A 19,585-nucleotide genomic window follows, 5' to 3' on the forward strand; every position below is an offset into this window, starting at 1 on the left:
GGTGGCCAGATTCGTGTTGTGCCAGAAGGAGTTTCCACATCCCACCTTCTTTCCTTGCTCAGAGGAGTCAGAGCCCTGCCTTTGACTCCATCTGGGAATTCGGGTCCATGGTGTGGGGAGAGGGTCGAGTCTCCAGCGCTGGGGGTTGGGTTTGGAGGGTTTGGAGAAGCCCCAGCCAGGGCTGACACAGGCTGAGCTGTCCCTGCTGCGGGTGCACCATGAGCAAGGTGACCTCCTGCATTCCTGCTGCCCAGCCCCATCCTCTGCTCCCACAGAGGCAGCACGAGGGTTTTGTCCCACCTGAGGTCCGTGAGGAGGAAATCCCAGCTGAGCCCCCCCTGTGTGGAGGGTGGTTCTCCAGCCGGGCTCCTGGGGGCCAACATCCCACCCAAAGCACTGGGACAGGGAGCAGGAACATGACCAAGACCACCCAGGGGCTCCCAGCCTTCCCTGGAGCACACCCCAAACCCCGGGGCTGCTCTGCCTCCCGCGGGACCAGCTCCCTCCCTGGGGCACGGGGAAGTTTCCTGGGACAATCCTTTCTTCTCATCGGCCTTTTTCTTTTCTTTCTTTCTTTCTTTCTTTTTTTTTTTCTTTTAATTAAATGAAATTAAATTTCTGTAGCATCTTTTTTTATTATATTATTACTATTTTACACCTGAGGCATCGCTCTGAGTCCATCGGGGCGAGCTGTGGAACACAGAGGAGAGACAGGTTGACTATCTGCCCACTGCTCCTCCCTCCCCTCCCTCTCCTCCCCTCTCCCCAGAGCGACTCTGCTCTGTATGTGCTTGGGTTTCAGCAATCCCCACGCTGCACATCAAAGGCTGTGAGTGCTTCCCTGCTCGCTTCCCTGGCAGGCTCCGGGATTAATCACTCGGAGTCTGCGTGAACGGCGTGACCGTGTCACCCTTGTTTGTCTCACACGGCTGCTCTCCTGCTTATCTCCCACAAAACCCACGTGGCCCTTGGTCTTCAGGGATGGGACAGCTCTATTTTGGGTTTTTTTGGGTTACCAGGCACGACTGAGGTTGGCTGGAGGTGCTACACAAGCAAAGGGAAAGATGCTGAGCCAGGCTGGGAGAGCTGGGAATGTTCTCCTGGAGAAGAGAAGCTCCAGGGAGACTGGAGAGCCCCTTCCAGGGCCTAAAGGGGCTCCAGGAGAGCTGGAGAGGGACTTGGAACAAGGGATGGAGAGACGGGACACAGGGAATGGCTCTGATTCCCAGCTCCCAATTTAAATTTTCTGCACTTCCTCTTTCCCTTGAGGAGATCAAGATCCTGGGCAGGAGGGGGGAACACCCTCCCTTTGCATCCTCTGCCACAGCCAGGATGGATGGAGCAGTGCCTGTCCCGGTGTGGGCCATGGGGAGAGGGGGTGACAGGGAAGGAGGGGGTGGTGGCCTTCCTGTGGGTGTGTTTTCCAGAGCAGGAGAGAAACCCAGATGGATCAGGCACCAGCCAAACAAGGTGACTACGTGGTGAGGAATGCACAGGCTGTGGTGTGAGAGATGCAGGGAGGAGATAGAGGGGCAGCTGGAAAGGCTTCTGCTGGCACAGCCACCATGCTGGCTCCCAAAAAGTGAGAGGGAGGGTCAGTCTCAGCACCCCCATGAGCCTGGAATAACGTGGAAGTGGTGCAGAACTCACCACCACAGGGCACTGGTGCTGCAAGCGGCTGAGCAGGAACAGCAAAGCTTTTGGAGAGGTGTTGGGATAGTGAGGACAGGGAGGAATTTCAAATGGGAAGTCGTAAAAGGATAAAGGGGTTGAGCACAGATAAAATCCTCACACTGTGTGAGTGGCAGCACAGGGGAGGAAGAGACAGGCAGGAGCTTATTCCAGGCCAGGTAATCCCCAAACCACTTCCTTTAGGGTTAGGAACTGGAGGGATCCCAGGTCATCCTGGAATAGTTCTCCTCCTTCACGAGTTTTGAGATTGGTGCTGATGTTGGATTTACTCCTCTGGACAGGGCAAGGAAGCATCAAACTGCTCCTGTAGGAGGAAACAGGTCTTGGTGCCGACCTGGCACAGCACAGTTCCCTCTGGGATTGGAAAAGCCCCACATTTGTGCAGACCCTGCAGGATTTTGTTGTCCTGATGCCACCCCATGGCAGGGGGTGAGGTTGGCTCGTGTGAGGGCACAGCCCAGAGAATGCAGAACCAACACCTGAGATTCCTGTTCTCTGGAAAACCATCCCAAACAGCATTGTCTGCAGAGCCAGAGGGATGGGGCTGGCTGGGGATGACCCTGTTCCTCCCAAATGGGGGCTGTGGAGTGGGGATTTTCCTTTCTGTGCATCCAGCAAGGCCTGTTCCCCCCTCTGATGGTTTGGGAGGGAGGTGGCACAGGGAGGTGAGGGGAGATGAGCAGTGGGAGAGGGGATGGGGAGCAGGAGAGAGTCCCCACAACATTCCAGGACCCTGCCCCTCTGCTCCTGCCACTTCTGCCACTCCTGCCAGTCCACAGGCAGGGAGAGGGGCCACTCTGAGCTGGGTTCAGGTACAGCCCATGTGGAGTGGAGCTCCCACGTACTCGGCCCCATCCGCCTTTGATCTTAAGCTCTGTCAAGAAAGATGCTTTGGCAGGAATCCTGCCCGTCAGGTACCATCCCCAGCTGGCTGGATGTCACTCCTGACCAAGCCCTGGCAGCTCCAGGAGCTCAGGTGTTGCCAGGTTTAAGCCAAGCCTCCACCTTCTGCCCTGGGGCTGGGGGCAGGATCCTTTCCGAGCTCAGGGCTCCCCTCTCCCCTGCCTGGAGGATTCGGGGCTCTGAGCTGCTTCCGAGCATTGGCACAGCTTGGAGGAGCTGCCACTGGTCCCCCTGAGCCCTGGGTTGGGCTGTCCAGACACTGATTGAATACTGGGAGGGAATTCTTCCCTGTGAGGGTGGTGAGGGGCTGGAATGGATTTCCCAGAGAAGCTGTGGCTGCCTCTGGATCCCTGGAAGTGTCCAAGGCCAGGCTGGATGGGGCTTGGAGCAACCTGGGCCAGTGAAAGGTGTCCCTGCCCATGGCAGGGGGTGGGACTGGATGGTCTTTAAGGTCCCTTCCAACCCAAACCATTCCATGATTTCACAGCCCAAGCTGCTGGACCATCCAAGGGTGGGATCTGCTCTCTGAGCAGAGGCTGAAGCTTCCCCATCCCATCCTCAGCTGATCCAAGCCCGTGCTGCTCCCTGTGCCCCCCCGGGCGTGGGTACCACCGGGGTGTCACCGTGTCCCAGCTCACCTGTGCTGCTCCACCACCCCACCCTCTTCCCAAACAATCCCCAAAGCGTCTCCCTTCCCTCGGCCGGGGTGGGAAGCCACTAGATGGCAACGTTCCTGCAGCGCGGCCGCATTCCCGGGATGGGGGGCACGGGGGGACCCCGGGCTGCCGGGTCACCTCTTACCTGCCACCTGTCAGCCTGCAAAAAGGAAGCAAATTGTCTTAAAACCACTTCAATTCCAGGTCAGTGGTTTCACCCTCGGGCTGGTGGCAGCAGTTCTGAGGTGTCACATCCCCGGGCAGAGGTGACAGCACCAGGGGACACAGATGCACGTCCGTGCTCAGGGACACACGTGCTGCCTCCCCTGGAGACTCCTGACCTGCAGAATGTCTCGGATAATCCCCAGAGTGTCCCCTGCAAACCCAGTGGGTGTGACCCTGGGGACACTGGGATCCGTGCAGGGTGTCCAGCCCTCGGTGTCCTGCAGAGACCTGTAAACTCTCACAGAGCCATGGAATCTCCTGAGCTGGGGGGGACCCCCAAGGACCATCCAGTCCAACCCCTGGCCCTGCACAGACACCCCAACAATCCCACCCTGTCCCTCAGAGCATTGTCCAAATGCTCCTGGAGCTCTGGCAGCCTTGGGGCCGTGCCCACTGCCCTGGGGAGCCTGGTCAGTGCCAACCACCCTCTGGGGGAAGAACCTTTCCCAAAATCCAGCCTAACCCTCCCCTGGCACAGCTCCAGCCGTTCCCTGGGTCACTGCTCACAGAGAGCAGAGGTTGGTACTGCCCCTCCACTTCCCTGCTCATTCACTTCCCACGAGTTGCTGTCCTTGCTGGGGCTGGGAGGTGATTTTGGTGGTGCTGAGGGGTTTTTTTAGGCATGAGCAAACCAAACTGGCAGTGAGCCAGGCAGTGCTGGGATGTGTGGCAGCATTTGCCCTGCCAGGGAACACCTGAACCTTTCCCTGCTCCCACCAGGTATCGGTGCTGCCCAGTCAGACCAGCACAGCCTTTTAGACTGGAGCAGAGGAGCAGGACAGCTGTGAAATCCATCTTATCCTGGGCCTTTTCCCTTGGAAAGGCAGGGGACAGGCTGCCAAAAGCCTGGCAGTGCTTCGGGCACAGTATCCATCCCACTGCAAGAGAGAAGCCACTGAGCTGAGTTACATGCCTCGGTTTCCCCATGGAATGATCCTTCCCTGCTTCCCCTAAAACGAGGAAGAGGGTGGAGGAGCACGTGCCACAGTTCTCCAAGGCAGGTGGATGTGGGATTATCTGGCTGATGAACCATCCCAGCGGGGCCACGGAGCAGGAGGAAATGAAACTGTGGCGTGGTGTGGAAGGACAGCCCTGAACAGGGCTGGGATGTGCTGCTCATCCCGGGAAAGGGTGATGGGAGTCCTGAGTCGGAGCTTGAAGTGCTGCAACAGGTCATGGAATAAACACCTGAGGACAGGGAGTGAGAGGCAGTGCTGTGTCATTCCCTGCAGAGCCTGGAGAGGATGGATCAGCTGGGGAGGGAGGCAGGAGCCCCGGAGACAGCTCTGCCCTCACCCCTGAGCCCTCCAGGCTCCGTGTGGTGCCTCCAGGTGCTCAGTATTATTTTTCCTCCTTTTTTTTCAGGGCTTTTGTCCCTCAGCCTCCACCCACTGCCCTTTGAGCTCTGAAACCTGTAAGTTTGGAAAATCTCCTGCCTCCTTCCAGCTCCAAACCTCCTGGCTGGAGCCTCTGAGAGGAGCTCTGGGGGTGGGACACCGATCCCAGCAGAGACGCCCCCGGCACAGCCCAGGACAGGGAGTTTTGGGCCTGGGGAAGGAGCAGAGCCCAGGAGGTCTCAAGCCCAGGAGGTCTCAAGCCCAGGAGGTCTCAAGCCCAGGTGTCTCCTCGTGGCTCCATTCCCAGAGGGAGCGGGGCTGCTCCCTGCAAAGTCCTGCTCTCTCCACACCCGTTGGGGCTGCAGGTCTTTCCAGCCTCCCTGTGTGACTAACAGGGCTGGCCAGATCCCAGGGAGCCACTCCGGGACCCCAGACAACCCCAGGGAGCCCAGAGGAACAGGAAAGCCCAGAGCCTCCTTCCTCATCACCCTCCTCCTCCTCCTCCTCACTGCCTGCCAAGGGTGGCCCTGGGTGGCCCCGTCTCCCGCTGGCACAGCCGGGAGCGGCCGCTCCCAATTACTCATGGGATGATGGGATGATGGGATGATGGGGGGATGAGGGGCCGGAAAGTCGGAGCAAATGGAAAGTGGGCACTGGCCTTGTCCTCCCGGGGCTGCAGCTGGGGCTGAGCTCAGCCAGGCACGGGGAACAGGGGGTGGGAGGATGGAGGGGGATCCGTGTCCTGATCCGGGACAGGCTGGGGGGGACGGGGAGGTGACAGCGAGCACGGGGACAGCGGGGTCCGTGTCACACACGTGTGCAGAACACACTGCTGCGCACACACACACGTCAAACACAGGTTGGGCCGTGTGGAGCCACGCCCAGACATCCATATCCACCCCTCCCCGGGTGACTGGCACCCACTGGGGGTTCTCTGCCCCCCAAAACAGTTCCATGCCCCCCCGGGTCCAGCAGCTCTGCTCCCTTCCTGGAGGAAGACGCTGCAAAGCGGAGGCAGGAGGGGCACAGGAGCTGGAAAGTGGGAGTTGGTTCGAGCTACAACCTGAGCTAATCCCTGCTTTCCTGCTGGTTTGCTGGAAAATGGATAAGGCTGTGATCTCCAAACATCTGTGCAGGGCCAGGAGTTGGACTCGGTGGTCCTGAGGGGTCCCTTCTGACTCAGCATGTTCTGTGGTTCCACTGATCTCCAGATGTTTTCACCCCTTCATCCCATGCCACTGGATCCCCCCTCAGCTCCTCCACTCATCCCTCTGCCATGGAGGGACCAGGGCTTTCCAGACTCACCTTATGCCAAAAACAATCCCAAAAGTAAGGAAAGAAGGAAAACCTGTCCTGTCCCTGCTGGATTTTGCCTGAACACCCTCTCCCACGCCTGGTCCCCCTGAGCTCTGAGCCCTTCTCCAGCCCCAGTGACACAAAACCACCTTGAAACCAAACCCACCCCCAGCCCATCATGATGATCCCCCACCCCAAACTTTCCAAAATCAGGAGCATCATCCCTATTTCCCAACAGCAGGATTTCCTGGCAGGATGGCTGCACTGAGCCGCTGAATTTGCTGGTTGTGTTGCCACAAATTCAAAGGATTTCACAATTCACCTCCTGTGAGCTGGAGAAAGACTCACTTCCCACCTCAAAGGTTTCTTTGGAGCACCCCATTTCACTAATGGCAGCATCCAGAACTTCTGCCTTGCCAAAAGCCAGGTTTTCCTACTGAATCTGAGCTTCCATGAGGATGGAAGCAGGAAGGAAGAGACAGGAGAGTTTGGGAAAGCTGGAATCTTCACAGAAGACGCTGAGGTATTTTTACAGAAAATACATCTTTCAAGGCAAATCTTTTGGCATCAAGAGCTGGGGGTGACTGTGGCTCTGAGAGGCTTTCCAGGTGTCAAAACTGGGGCAAATCCATCTGGGAATCCCCGTCCCACCCAGACACCTACACCTCTGCAGTATTTTGAGGAGAAGTTCTGCCCAGCATAAAGTAAGCAGACACATCCCTGGCAAAAAAAAAAAAAATCACCATTTCTGATGAATCAGCATTTTCCTGTTAAAAACCCCAAACAAAACACTTCCAAACCCTCCCTGGGTCATTTTTACCGGGCTGGAACCCACAGGCAGGGTCGGGGTGAAACGGGACCCGCTGGAAAGCCCCACCGAAACCAGGTGGAATTTTCCAAACCAAAGGCAAGACAAAAGCTCAGCTGGCAAATCTGTCCGGGGGGAGGATGTTCAAAGGGAGCAGTGCCTGCAGTGCCTCCCCTTCCCTGGACCAGGAGGAGGTGGGATTGGAGCTGTTAACACCGTTCTGGGGTTGGGTTACGGGACGGGGGCTGGGAAAGCTCCTCCACAGGTCGCAGGTGGATTAAGGAATTCCAGCCCCATTCAGTGCCCAGTGAACCACAACTAATGTGGGAGCTGCAAAGAGCAGGGGGCAGGAGGGCTGGGAGGTGTTGAATGGGAAGGGCACCTGTGAGGGAGGGCGGTGGGAGCCTGGAATTCGGGGGGAGGTGAGGAAACAGTGGGATTGACCAGCAAACCTGGCCCCAACCTGCTTTTTGGTTTTGGCCTTTGAGCGGGGACAGCCCTGGGTGAAGGTGGCAGGGTGGAAAGGGGGGTTCAGGTGTCACCTCTGTGACGGGGATGCTCCCGGGGAGGGGAACAACAATCACCTGGTGCAGGTGGATTGCTGGGATGGGTCAGAGCTGGGATCCATCCCGGGCTCCATCCTGGGCATGGGGTGCCAGGGAACACAGCGGGACACGGCCTGTGAGCTCTCAGAGGGTGACAGGGACCTCCCAGCGAGGGCGAGGATGTGACCCATGGACAGGGCTGAGGATGCAGAGGGAGTACCAGGGTGGAGGAGACGGTGAAACCCCGAGTCTGTGACAGCTCCAACGTAGGGGAGGTGACAGCAGCTCCCTCTTTTTGCCTGTTAAAATACCTGTGTCCTCCACCAGCTCCAGGCCAAGCCCAGGACACGGGCTGGACTCGCTCATCCGAGTTGCTGACCCCTCGCTCCATCCCACTCCGAGGGTTTTGGAGTCAGGGAGGTGACAATGTCACCTGTGTGAGCTCTCTGGGGACACAGGGCTGCCAGGAGAGCCAGCTCTGGGATGGGCACCTGCTCCCAGCATCTCCCGGGGCCATGGGATGAGACAGGACGGGACGGGCTGGGCTGGGATGTGACAGGGATGGTCTTCCCACACCACAGCCTGGCTTTGGGAGGGATGTCCCGGTGCCACAGAGCCCCTGCTGATGCCACATCCCCCGGGGCACCTCCCCGAGCCCTCCTGGCCGTGCCTGGGGGGACTTTTGCACCCAAAAGCCGTCGGGGAGGCAGCGATCTCGCCCGTCCTGCTCCCCGGGAGACTCCTGGGCGCCTCTTAATGGGACTCTTAATTATACATTTACCGTCACCCTTTTTCCCTCCCTCCCTCCCTCTCTCCCTCTCTCCCTGCCCAGCTCAGCTTTCCCGGGATGTAAATACCCGGCGCGTGCTGCGGGGACCGGCAGCACCACTAATGACCCCCCGCGGGGCAGGACGGTGGCGTGGGGACACGGGAGGGGACACGGGAGGGGACACTGCCCCGACTGGCTCGGCTGCGGCTCCCCCGGCTCGCCGGGGCTGTCCCTGCTTTGTCCCAGCTCCGCAGGGAAGGGCTCCGCGGCTTTGGGATTTGGGGGGCCGGGGGACCCGGGGGGGCCGGGGATGAAGGGCTGTTCCTGTGTTGTTCCTGCGCAGCAGGACGATGTCACCGGGCCACCAGCCGTGGGATGGAGGTGGCCACCGGGCACCTCTGCCCTAAGGGGGATCCGAGCTCCAGATGCCACACTGCCCCCTCCGCCAGCCGCCACCCTCCTCCCACCCCGCTCTCTGCTGCCCAGGTGGCTTTTCCAAGCTTTCTTTTCCAGGATTTGGCGGGGACTGAACCCACTTCCCACAGGGGAGAGTCCGAGCATCCCCTGGCACTGAGGGCTCAGGGAAGAGGAGCGTTGGTTTCTGCCCTCCCCCTGCTGCCAGGCAAGACCCGACTCCTTTGCCGAGGCAAAAACTAACAGAGAATTTTTGTTTAAGCCTGGGAATTCGGCCCCAGAGGCTCCAATAATTCCTCCTACAATGGTACACGCCGAGAACAAATAAAAAACCAAGCCAAAAAAACAAGCAAACCAGAAACAGCAATAGAAGAGGAACAATTTCCTTCACCACTAATTTTCTCTGTGTTAATTAACGAGACTGTGGGGGCACTGATTAGAATCTCTCCCAACCCGCAGGTCCTGGCTGGGGACAGCAGGGCTGAGCCTCCCCGGGTCCCCCGGAGCTGTGGAATTGCGGGGGGCAGGAGGAGACCCTGGGAAGCTCTGGGGGTACCCAGGGCTGGATTTGGGGAGCTGTCACCCCCTCTCTGGGTAAACCGGGGACTTTCAGGGGGCATTTTACTCCCAGGCTTGACCTGACTCTGCCCCCTGTGGAAATTCTGGGAGAAAGGAGCCGGGGGGTGGTTTTCATCAGAGCTGGAACACGGAGAATGGGGTGGATTGAACCCAGGGAGCTTCTCCCTGCTCCCCCAGCGCCATTCCCGGGGGCAGGAATGAGCTGGGCATCCCCAGTGCCCCGAGGGCACACACAGCCACCCTCCCTGGCACCTTCCAGCAGCAAACCCACAGGGGCGAGTCACTGGGACGGGTCAGAAAATACCCTTTTCTCCAGAGGCGTCCAAGCTTTTCCCATTTATTGCTGCGTTTCCCTCTGAAAAAACTCCTGAAATAATATTTTTTATTTTTCCAGAGCCTTAACCACCAAAAAGAAGAGGATGTTTGGGGCTGCTGCTCTTCGTTAAAGGGTCCGGGGACTCCGTGCGAGTGTTTGGGGGTTTGGGGAGTTTTGGGATTTCGCCAAAGACGAGAAATGTCAACAGAATATTTGTTTTTCTCTCCAAGTATTTGTTGAAAAGTTTCTGTTCCACCACTAAGACGTCACAGGGGTGGGGGTTTTTTTCCCCCTCCTTTTTCTTCTGTTCACCTGCTCGTGGGCTTTTGCAGTTTCTGGGATGGATGGATCCCCTCCTGGCACGGGGGAGGATGAGGGGTAGGAAAGTCCTTCATGGCAGCAAGAGGAGGCAGTGCCAAAACCACCACGTTAACCCCCCCTCCCCATCCTGGGTTGGCAGCTAATAAGGTGGTGAAAAAGGTGCTCACCATCTGAGTCCTAATCCCAAAGTTTATGAAGTTTCTCCACTGCCTGCAAGAGATTGTGTGGGAGCAAATTAATGGGGTTTATTGGATCGAATTCCCTGCCAGGCTCGGGGACTCCTTGGTTTAAAGGCAGCATCTCACCCTCACCATGGTGTCGTTAAACCCTTAATGGGTCTCACTGAAGGGAAATAACAGCTTCCCAAATGAAGAGGGAAAGGAAAAGACCATTTATGCGAGGAAGAGTCCCCTGGAAAGGTGCAGAGAACCTGGGCCAGGTCTTAATTGGGCTTGTGAGGCTCCCCCTGAGGGGAAAATCCATCTCCAAACTGTTATTGGGGAAAAAAACCTCAATCCAAGATGATAGTTTTGTTAATTTAATGCACGATAAATTCAAATTTTCTTAAAAAAATGAACATGATTAATATTTCACATGTCCCATCCCTGGAAGTGTTCAAGGCTGGGTTGGACAGGGCTTGGATGGATCTGGGATAGCAGAAGTTGTCCCTGTGGATGGAAGAGATGATCCTTAAGGTCCCTTCCACCCCAAACCACTGCTTCATTCTATGATTATTTAACTGTTCAGTTAAAACCCAATAAATTCAAGTTATCTTTTTTATCTCCTCCACCCATAAAGAAGCAATTTTCCACCATTCCAGCAAAGGCAGCAGAGGCAGGGAAGGGGCAGGAGTGGAAGAGCATCAAGTGGGAGAAGAGCCGTGACATTCCAACCAGAGCCCAAGCGATGGAATTCCACGTGAGCGGAACAAAAGTCAAATATAACCACATTTTAAATTCTTTTCGGAGCATCCCAAAGGATTTTTCTGGGGTTGGCATGAGCAGACAAGATGTTTTTGCTGTTTGGGGCATGGCTTGAGTGACCTCTGAAGGGACAGCAGAGGGTTCAGCTCCTTTCCAGCCTCTGCAGCTCTCGGCATTGAGGGAGAAGGGAAGCAAATGAAGGTTAAAAAGCCTCTTTAACTGGTTCTCTTGTCAAATTAGCAGGGCAAGGCGCTGAGGCCGGGGCTAATGAATGGAATAATTGATTAAATATGTCATATTTAGGTTCACACCTTCCCCAAAGGTTTCCAGATGGGGCATAATTATCCCCCAAACCGGCTTCACACGCCAGGGCACGAGGAGAGGAAACGGTGACATGGGGAATTCAGACAGCACAAAATTGCTCCCACAATTAATCCCAGGCACTTAATAAACTCACCAAAGAATAGCTGGGATGGGGAGAGACCCTCTCGGGGCTGGCCCTTGGGAATAGCTTGGGATGATGGAGCAAATGGTCACCTCGGTGTTTATGGGGCAGCAAAGCCGGCGCCAGTTTTGCTCCTTTCCAAAGAGGAATTGGGGAATTCTCCCCTCTCCTCTGCTCCCTCATGCATCCCTCCCAGCAGGGACTAAGGGCTGACGGGGTGGAAATGCAGGGGACAATGTTCACTGCTGATTTCCATCAGGGTCCTTTGATTCCTTTGATTTCCAGCCGACAGTCCCCCTGAAAATCAAACCCAGATCTACGTCCTGGAAAACATTTTTAAGTTCTAAAACCAAAATATTTGCTTTATGGAGGGGGGACGAGGTGGGGAGTGGGGGGAGTCGTGGCTTGTTTTAAGGATTTTGTTCCCATCCCTATGGTTTCAGCTCAGGGTGGGGATGGAGCAGGGAACAGATCCGGGATGTCACAGTGGCTCTGACCACGGCTGTGGTGTTGGGAAAACGCTGATTTACACCCCTGGCTGGTGATTTGGATGGCACCAGGCTGACCCACACCCAACCTTTGGGTGCTGGGAACCAGGGAACCCCCCAAGCCCTGGGTGGGAGCTGGGCTGGCACCCAGCAAGCATATCCAGGCTGGTCACTGCGGCTCCAACCCCTGGGATGAGCCACTTTCTGAGCATCTTTTCACAGTAAACCCCTCTCAAATCCCTCCTGGAGCTGTTGGAACTCTGCAAAGGTAAAAGGGGGGAAAAACATGGACATGAACTTTCTCCTTCCTTGTGTCCCTCTGAAACTGCCCCGTGGAAGTCCCAGACCCTGCTGGGATGTCACTGTCACCTCCTGGCTCCGTGTGTCCTCTGGGCCACCCCTGTGCCCTCATTCCACAGGTCCTGGGTGCTTCTGGAGGTGTCTGACACCATCCAGGGGACGAATCCTGCGTCCCTCTGGGGCAGGACCAGCCCCTGGGACACGAGGTGTCCCATTCTTATCTCTGTTATCTGCTGGATCTCCAGCCCCTTCCCAGAGGATGCTCCCCTCGTCCTCCTGTTCCCCCTGGGATGGATTTTACCGCTGCCAACGTGCCAGAAAAGCCGGGGGTGGTGCCCGGGGCGCCGCAGCGGAGCCCAGCTCGTGCCGGCACCCCGTCTCCCCGCGTTCCCCCGGGATTATTCCCGGGCTGGAGATAGCGCGGTTGTTCGTTAGTGTGGCAGCGGTGGCGTGTGGGAGGGCAGACGCCAGGCTGTCTGCTCCCACTTTGTTCGGCTTGTTATTAACTTCTCCTTGGGCTGCCATTAACCCAGAATTCCTGTACTTGGCTTCAGGCTTTCCCCGCGCCGCTCTATCTGCAGCGCCTAATTACAGCTGTTGGGATCTCCCTTTATCTCGGCGCATCTCGGAGGTTTGTTACCTGGCACATGCTTTCCTGCCCTCCCCCCCGCCACCACCTCCCCGCCCCACACACCCTTCCCTGCACCCCTTTAATCCTTCCTGCTTTCATCAGCCTCGGCAGACGGGAAGGGAGAAAATCCGGAGTCTCCGTCGTCCGGGTTTCGCTCAGGTGAATCCAGGGAATCCGCATCCCGGCGCCCACCGGCGGGAGCGTCCCCGGGCAGGTGCCGGGCAGCAGCGCCGTGGATCCCGCGTGTCCCGGCGTATTCCCGGCCACCGCGTGGGGCTCGGCGTGTGCCAGCACCTTCCCGCCCCGAGCCCGAGACTTTGAGTTGGCTCCGAGCGTGGCCTTGATTTATTTTTTTAATTTAATACGAGTTGACTCGATGTATTTGCTTTGGCAGCGGGCTCCCCCTCAAACCCCAAACTCTGCTAAAACAGCCCGTCCTGCCCCTGCCCCCGCCGACACAACCGGGGGGCTGGGACCTGACCCTGCTGTGCCCCGTGCCCGCATCCCTGGGGGGCATCGGCCCCCGCCCCCGAGCTGGGACCTCCCTCTCCCCCCAAAACCAGCCCCCGGAGCTTTGTGCAGCCTGAGGACCGGTCCCACATTCCCAAGGGAACGTGGAGCAGGTAGTGCTGTCCCTGTGCCCATCCCAGGTGGGCTCGGGAGTGGGGTGTCCCCTTGGCACAGGATGGGGCTGAGATTGGCGCCAGGAGGAGCAAGAGGAGGAGCAGGAGGAGGAGGAGGAGGATGGTGTCAGCACTGCCTCGATGCTCGCCTGGGCCATCCCATGCCATGTGTCCCGCTTGGAGACCCCCAAGTGGGGGGACCCTCTCTCCCTCCAGCCCCCAGGCGTGGTGGGATGGGGTGGGTGGGGGTCCCTCCTTGTCATCCCAAATAAAACAGAGCTGTGACCCCTTGCCCCAGGGGGGGATTCGACCCTGAGGGTCCCCCTACCTCTGCCAGAGGGCAAATATTGCCCCCAAGCCCCCATGGGGACACCGTCCTTCCCCCAGCAGCCAGCACAGGGTCCCTCTGCTTCGGGACAGACATTTGGGGGTACTGCTATTTAACGATGGGTATTTAAAACATCCCCCTCGCAGCAGAGGGCACAGGAAGCTGGGAAGGGGGTGCTCGGTCCCCCCGATCCAGCCTTGGGAGCCTCCCTGCCCCACGGCAGCCTCTGTGGTGGAGGGGGACACAGACCCCCGCCCCAGCATCCCCCTCCCACCCTCAGCTCCGGGCTGAGGAGCCCCAGAGCGAGCGGAGCCGCGGGAGCTCATCCCAGCAAGCCGACACCCGTCCCGGAGCCGGTGGGAGCTGAGTCACCCGGACAGGGAAAGTGAGGAGCGGGATAAAAGCAGATCAGTGCAGGTTTCCTTTGGTACTTGCCCTCGGTACTGGCCAGGCCGGGCTCCCCGGGGATGCCTCAGCCGGCCCGGGCAGGGCTGGAAACATCTGGATTTCTCCTCGTGCTGCTTCCTTCGCTGCTTCGCCCCCACGCTCGCCTGGGTGGGGTTGGGGGATTTTCCACATCCGTCCCTGGAGTTTGGTGGGCCCCACAGAGATGGTGGGGATGGCTTCTCCCTCTGCCCAAATTTAAGGCTCGTGTTGAATTTTGAGTCCATGTCATCCCTGAGGATCATCCCGGGGACACGGCTGTGCTGGGATGGAGAGACATGGGGATTCCAGCACTAAGGCTGTGCTGGAAACGACCCTTATGGTGCCATGAGGGAAGGTTTGAGGATGTGGGGATGGGGAGAGAAGCCACCAGCTACAACGGGCGAGGGGAGGGGTTGCCCGGGGAGCCTGGGGCAGGACACGGTCCCTGCGTGTCCCGGGGTTACCCAGGAGCTCAGCTATTTATATCAGAGCTGCTGGCCCCAGCTCGGGGTGACTCAGCCCCGATGGCCAGATGGAAACATGTTTTGAAGATGGTCTAATGGGAGGGTGGGGACGGGGGACCCTCCCTGCCAGCACCCCCGGCCTCCTGTCACTGCTCCCTCGGGGCTGCTCCTCCTGGGCAAACCCCGCGGCGGGGGTGGCAGTGGGGACAGACCTTGCGGCCACGGCCCGACTCGGGCCACCCCGCTCCCTCCCCCCGTGTCACCGCGGTGTCCCCAAACCCCGCAGTGTCCCCAAACCCCGCAGTGTCCCCAAACCCCGCGGTGCAGCTCAGACCCCGCCCAGTGCGAATTGCACCCCCGGGCCCGCTGGTGTCCCCAAAGGCGGTGTCGGCAGACCCCAGCCCCAGCCGGGGGGGTTTCCCCCCGTTGTACCCTGGCTGGGGTGGGGGCCGGGGCCCCCCCGCACACCCGCCGGGGTCAGGGAGGGAGCGGCCGGGCAGGTTATCGCCTGCCACGGGAGCGGGGCCCCGCGGGGACCGGGCGCTGCCGACGCCGGGAAGGGGCCTCCCGTCTGTCGGGGGGTGGCTCGGGGGGTCCCACCCCCGTCTGGCACCCTGGGTGCCCCCCCCGCAGCCTCCCTGAGCGCAGGGACGGGATGTGCGCCCGCGTGTCCGTCCTTCCCGTGTCCGTCTGTCCCTCGTGGATGAGCTGAGCGCCCCCGGCCTCAGCTGCCCCGTGCGCGGGGTGTGTCCCCAGGGCTGCCCCGCGTCCCCCTGGGGGGGACGAACCCCCCGGGGTCGTGCGTGTGTAGGGAGTCACCGTCCTGCTCCTTCGCCCCTGAAGTTTGGGGGGTCCTTGAGAAGGGGTTACCCCCCTAAACACGGATCACGCCGCACGTGGGTCAACCCCCCACCCCCGCGGAGGCTCCGCCAGGACATGGGGGGGTCGGGGTGTCCCCCCAGTCCCAGGGGGGGTCGCGTTGGTACAGGCGGTGGTGGGCGACCTCGAAGGGGATCGCACACACAGAGGGGGCTGCACCCCCGGGGGGTGGGCACGGGGTGAAGGGGGTGCCCCGGGGCGTGGCGTCACGCGGGGGGGCGGGGCGGGGCGGGGCGTTCAGGGCATCCCCGGGCTCGGGGCCCCGGCAGCGCGGAGCCCGTCGGGGGGCGGCGGGGGCTCGGCGCGGCACTGCGGGGGCTGCGGGGGCTGCCCGCCCCGGCCCGGCCCGCACCATGACCATGAGCTCCGTGGCCGAGAGCTTGCTGGGGTCCGACCCCTCCAAAGCCGCCTTCCTGGAGCTCGGCCCCCCCCAGCACTACCCGCTACACGGCCTCCCCCCCGCCGGGCACCCCCAGCACGACCCGCCGCCCTTCGCCTCCTACGGCCGGCCCGGGCATTATCCGTATCCCGGGGGGGCCCCCCCGCCGCCCCATGGGGGTCCCTACCTGCCCTACCCGCCCCCCGGCACCCCACACCCCCCGGCCCCCGGCGCCAGGCTACAGGACACAGGTAAGGGGGGCGCGGGGGGGTCGGCGCCGCGAACCCCCCACTCGGGGCACCCACCCGGCGGGGAGCGCCGGGGCTGCGCCCGGACGGAGCCGTCGGAAGCGCTCCGGGGCTGCGCCGCCCCATGGGGGCAGCGGCGGTGCGGGGCTGGGCACGGCGGGGCTGGGCACGGCGGGGGGGTCTGCGCGGCCCGGGGTGATGTCCTCTCTCTCCTCAGAGGGCCTTGACCCACCGGAAACCCTTGGCTTCAAGGAACCCCGGGCATGGGCAGCATCAGCCCCACACTGCCCCTGCCCTCTGACCAGAGACCCCCGGCTGCCCATAACCTGCACCTCGAGACCCCCAATTGCCCACCCCTGCAGGCTGTGCCCTCCCAGGCCGGGCATTTCTCCCCTCTCCCCACCACCACCACACTCCCATCTCAGTTCCCTGCCAGTTCCATCCCTGTTCCCCACTGTTTTCCCCAAAAGCTGATGCAGGAACCCGCAAGCTGAGCCACCCCGGAGAGGAGCGGCCCCAGGGCTGCCCCAAGGAGGGGTCCCAAGCCCGGCTGAGCCCCCCGGGCCCTGTTGGCCCCCCATCAGCTCAGGGGAGCCGTGACTGTGGTACCTGGATGCACAGACACCCTCAACACCGTGCCCGGAGCTCACCCACACCCTCCATGTGCTGCTGAGCTAGGGACCACCAGTGTGCCCACAGGAAGGGCCCCAGGGCAGGACAGTCCCTCCTGTTGCACCCTCCATCCCCCCGGGGGGCCCTGCCTTCCCCCCCCCCAGCTGGGTGCAGGGCAGAAGGGTCCTTGTCCCATGTGCTTTTGGACTTTATGAATAGTGATATTGGATGAATAATCCCATCCCTCCCTTCCTCCTGCTCTGTCCCTGTGGCTTCCCCCGAGGCTTGAACAAGCAGCGAAGCCAAAGCAGGTTCCCCCCTTCCTCATCCCCCAAACAATGATTGTTTTGGGGGGATGGTTTGGGGGGTTTGGGGTGTTTTTTTAACCAGCATGTTGGCTTAACTCTGTCTCCTCTCCCACCCCAAGAGCATGAGAAGCCCCTGGCCGTGCCCAACGGGGAGCTGCGCATCAGCGGGAAGGGGAAGAAGCTGCGGAAGCCGCGGACCATCTACTCCAACCTCCAGCTCCAGGCGCTCAACCAGCGCTTCCAGCAGACCCAGTACCTGGCGCTGCCGGAGCGCGCCGAGCTGGCGGCGCAGCTGGGGCTCACCCAGACCCAGGTACGGCCCCGCCGAGCGGGACAGGACACCCACGGACAGCGGGGACGGCCGCGGCCGTCGGGATGTGCCACGTGCTCCGGAGCGACTCCGGATCCGGGCCGAGTCCCGCCGCCGGGGCGCAGCTGGAGCCGTGCCGAGCCGGGCCGTGCCGCGGCGGGGGAGCTGGCGCCGGTGGGCCCGCAGGGCTCGGGTTTGGGGCGCCCCTGCTCGCACCTCCCAGCGGCACCGGGACTTTCCCAGCCCCGGAGCCTGGCTGCCGGCCCGGCCGTGCCCGGCGCTGGGCGGCCCCGGGCCGTGGGACGAGGCGAGTGGGTTTTTGAAGGCGATGGGGAGAGACAGGCAGGCGGCAGCGGTGCAGCCCGGAGCCAGGGGCGAAGCGAGCTCATAAAGCCAGGGAAGAGGAGACAAGTGGGAACCTGCCGGCAGCGCGGGGGGGACCGCGGGGAGGAATGAGCGGGGCCACCACCCCAGCGCGGCGGGCGCAGCCCAGCCCAGCCCCGGCACCCGGCACCCGGCTGGGCTGGTGGGCGCCACAGCCCGAGACACAGAGGGGGGGACGTGGGGATTCCTGCCTCGCTCTCCGTCTGTCTGGGCTCCCTCTGCCTCTTCCCACGTTCTCCTCCCGCTGCCCTGAGTGGAGTCTCTGGCGGCTCCGAGCCCAGCTTATCTCACAGAAATGATGTGCATGGGGACCCCGCAGAGGGGTCTGTCCTTGTTGGTGCTGGGGGCTTAGAGGGGGGTGTTGACCACATCCTCCCCACTCACTCCTCTCTCTCCCCTCCCCCAGGTGAAGATCTGGTTCCAGAACAAACGCTCCAAGTACAAGAAGATCATGAAGCAGGGCTCGAGTGCACCCGACGGGGAGCACCTCCACACCACCCCCTCCCTCTCCCCCTGCTCCCCCAACATCCCCCCGCTCTGGGACATCCCCGTGCCGGGAAAAGGACCCCCCCTGGCCCCCAGCAGCTACATCAACAGCTTTGGAGCCTGGTACCAGCCACACCCGCAGGACACCATCCCCCGGACCCCCATGATGTGACGGTGCCACCGCTCCAGCACCCGCCGGATGCAGGAGGGACAGTGAGGGGATGCTCTGCTGCCACCCCCTGAAGGACTGGGAAGCCCAGAGAAGCCCTGGGAGATCCCAGCGAGTGGAGAAGGAGGAAGAGGAGGATGAAGGTGACCACAGTTTGCAGGAACCTGGGGACCACCTGCTCTGTCACGGTCCGAAGTGACACAGAGCCCTGGAGCGCCCACCCCTGTGGGACAGGACTCGGCCTCCAGCAGCAGCCCTGGGTCCCCCCATTCATGGACAGGGGACAGGGGGACCCCAAGAGGGGCTGGGGAGTCCCTGGACCCCCCTAGGCTGGCTTTATTTATATATAGTGTCCGTTATTGTAAGTGCCCCCCTTTATAAACAGACTGAACTCTGGTTGGTTCTGCTCCTCCTCACCCGCCGCTGCTTTGGGGTGTCCCTGCCTTGGGGGAGACACTTCTATCCTGCTCCTCGGGGGACCCCCACATTCAGAGCTCCTGGGAAAACAGCCCAGAGGGGCTGGGGGTGCTGGAACAGGGGGCTGGGGCTGTGTCCCCCCACCCCACCCATCTGTGCAGGACCTGCTGTTTGTGCTCCCCTGAATGGAGCCACAATTACCGTAATTGTGGGGCCGTGAGGGGGCCGTGAGGGGCTTCTCGCCACCTCCCCCGGGCAATTTCAGGCAATTTGGAGCTGTTGGAGATGTCTCCTTTAATAAGGGTGGGAGCAGGAGGGTGGGGGGACACAGGCCAGGGGTTCCTGCCCTGGGTCCCCCGCAGTCCTGTGGATACCTGGCCCTGGGAGTGAGGGTTTTTTGGGAGCAGGGGATAATTGCCCGCTGCAGGTTTGGCAGTGGATAACCTCTCCCCTCCTCCCTTTGTGCTTCCAGAGGCCAGAACCGGGCTGGAAAATACATTCTTGTGATTTCCTCCTTTTCCCATGTCATTATTTCCCACCTTTCCCGATCCTGCTCAGTGTTTGTCACCCATGGTGGGGTTGGGACCCCCCCTGGGGCTCCCCCTGCTGAGGTGGGCAGCGATTCCACACTGAGCACAAACACGCCGTGATCCTCACTCAGGTATTCCCACTCTGTAATTCCCCTGCTCCAAGGATCCTTTCCCACCGTGGGGACCCCATTTTGGGAGCTCTGTTTGTTTTGCACCTTCAGCATCACACAGGGCTGGAGTCATTCCCAGCACTTGGCTCCCACCTGAGGAGTCGGGATCAATAGCTGGGAATGGCACGTCTGGGGGTGGTGGCACTGGGGACCCCCAGGTCCCTGCTGGCATCCACAGGGTGGGACATGATTCCCTGCCACCCT

General features: G+C 60.7%; 1 protein-coding gene across 1 annotated transcript; it reads left to right on the plus strand.

Moving 5' to 3' along the window:
* The first annotated feature begins 15,721 nt into the window (after window positions 1-15,721).
* DLX4 (distal-less homeobox 4) lies at window positions 15,722-18,267 on the plus strand. The gene is made up of 3 exons (XM_032711345.1): window positions 15,722-15,998; window positions 17,035-17,228; window positions 18,016-18,267. The coding sequence occupies exons 1-3, from the start codon at window positions 15,722-15,724 to the stop codon at window positions 18,265-18,267; spliced, it is 723 nt and encodes a 240-aa protein (XP_032567236.1).
* The last annotated feature ends 1,318 nt before the right edge of the window (window positions 18,268-19,585 follow it).

The sequence above is a fragment of the Chiroxiphia lanceolata genome, chromosome 26, assembly GCF_009829145.1.
Source record: "Chiroxiphia lanceolata isolate bChiLan1 chromosome 26, bChiLan1.pri, whole genome shotgun sequence".
Classification (NCBI taxonomy): Eukaryota; Metazoa; Chordata; class Aves; order Passeriformes; family Pipridae; genus Chiroxiphia; species Chiroxiphia lanceolata.

What these genes read in the sequence shown, in the direction of transcription:
- DLX4 (XM_032711345.1), top strand. Translation starts at nt 15,722, where the DNA reads ATGACCATGAGCTCCGTGGCCGAGAGCTTGCTGGGGTCCGACCCCTCC. An exon ending in CGCCAGGCTACAGGACACAG is followed by an intron (nt 15,999 to 17,034) that starts GTAAGGGGGGCG and finishes TCCCACCCCAAG; the next exon opens with AGCATGAGAAGCCCCTGGCC. An exon ending in TGGGGCTCACCCAGACCCAG is followed by an intron (nt 17,229 to 18,015) that starts GTACGGCCCCGC and finishes CCCCTCCCCCAG; the next exon opens with GTGAAGATCTGGTTCCAGAA.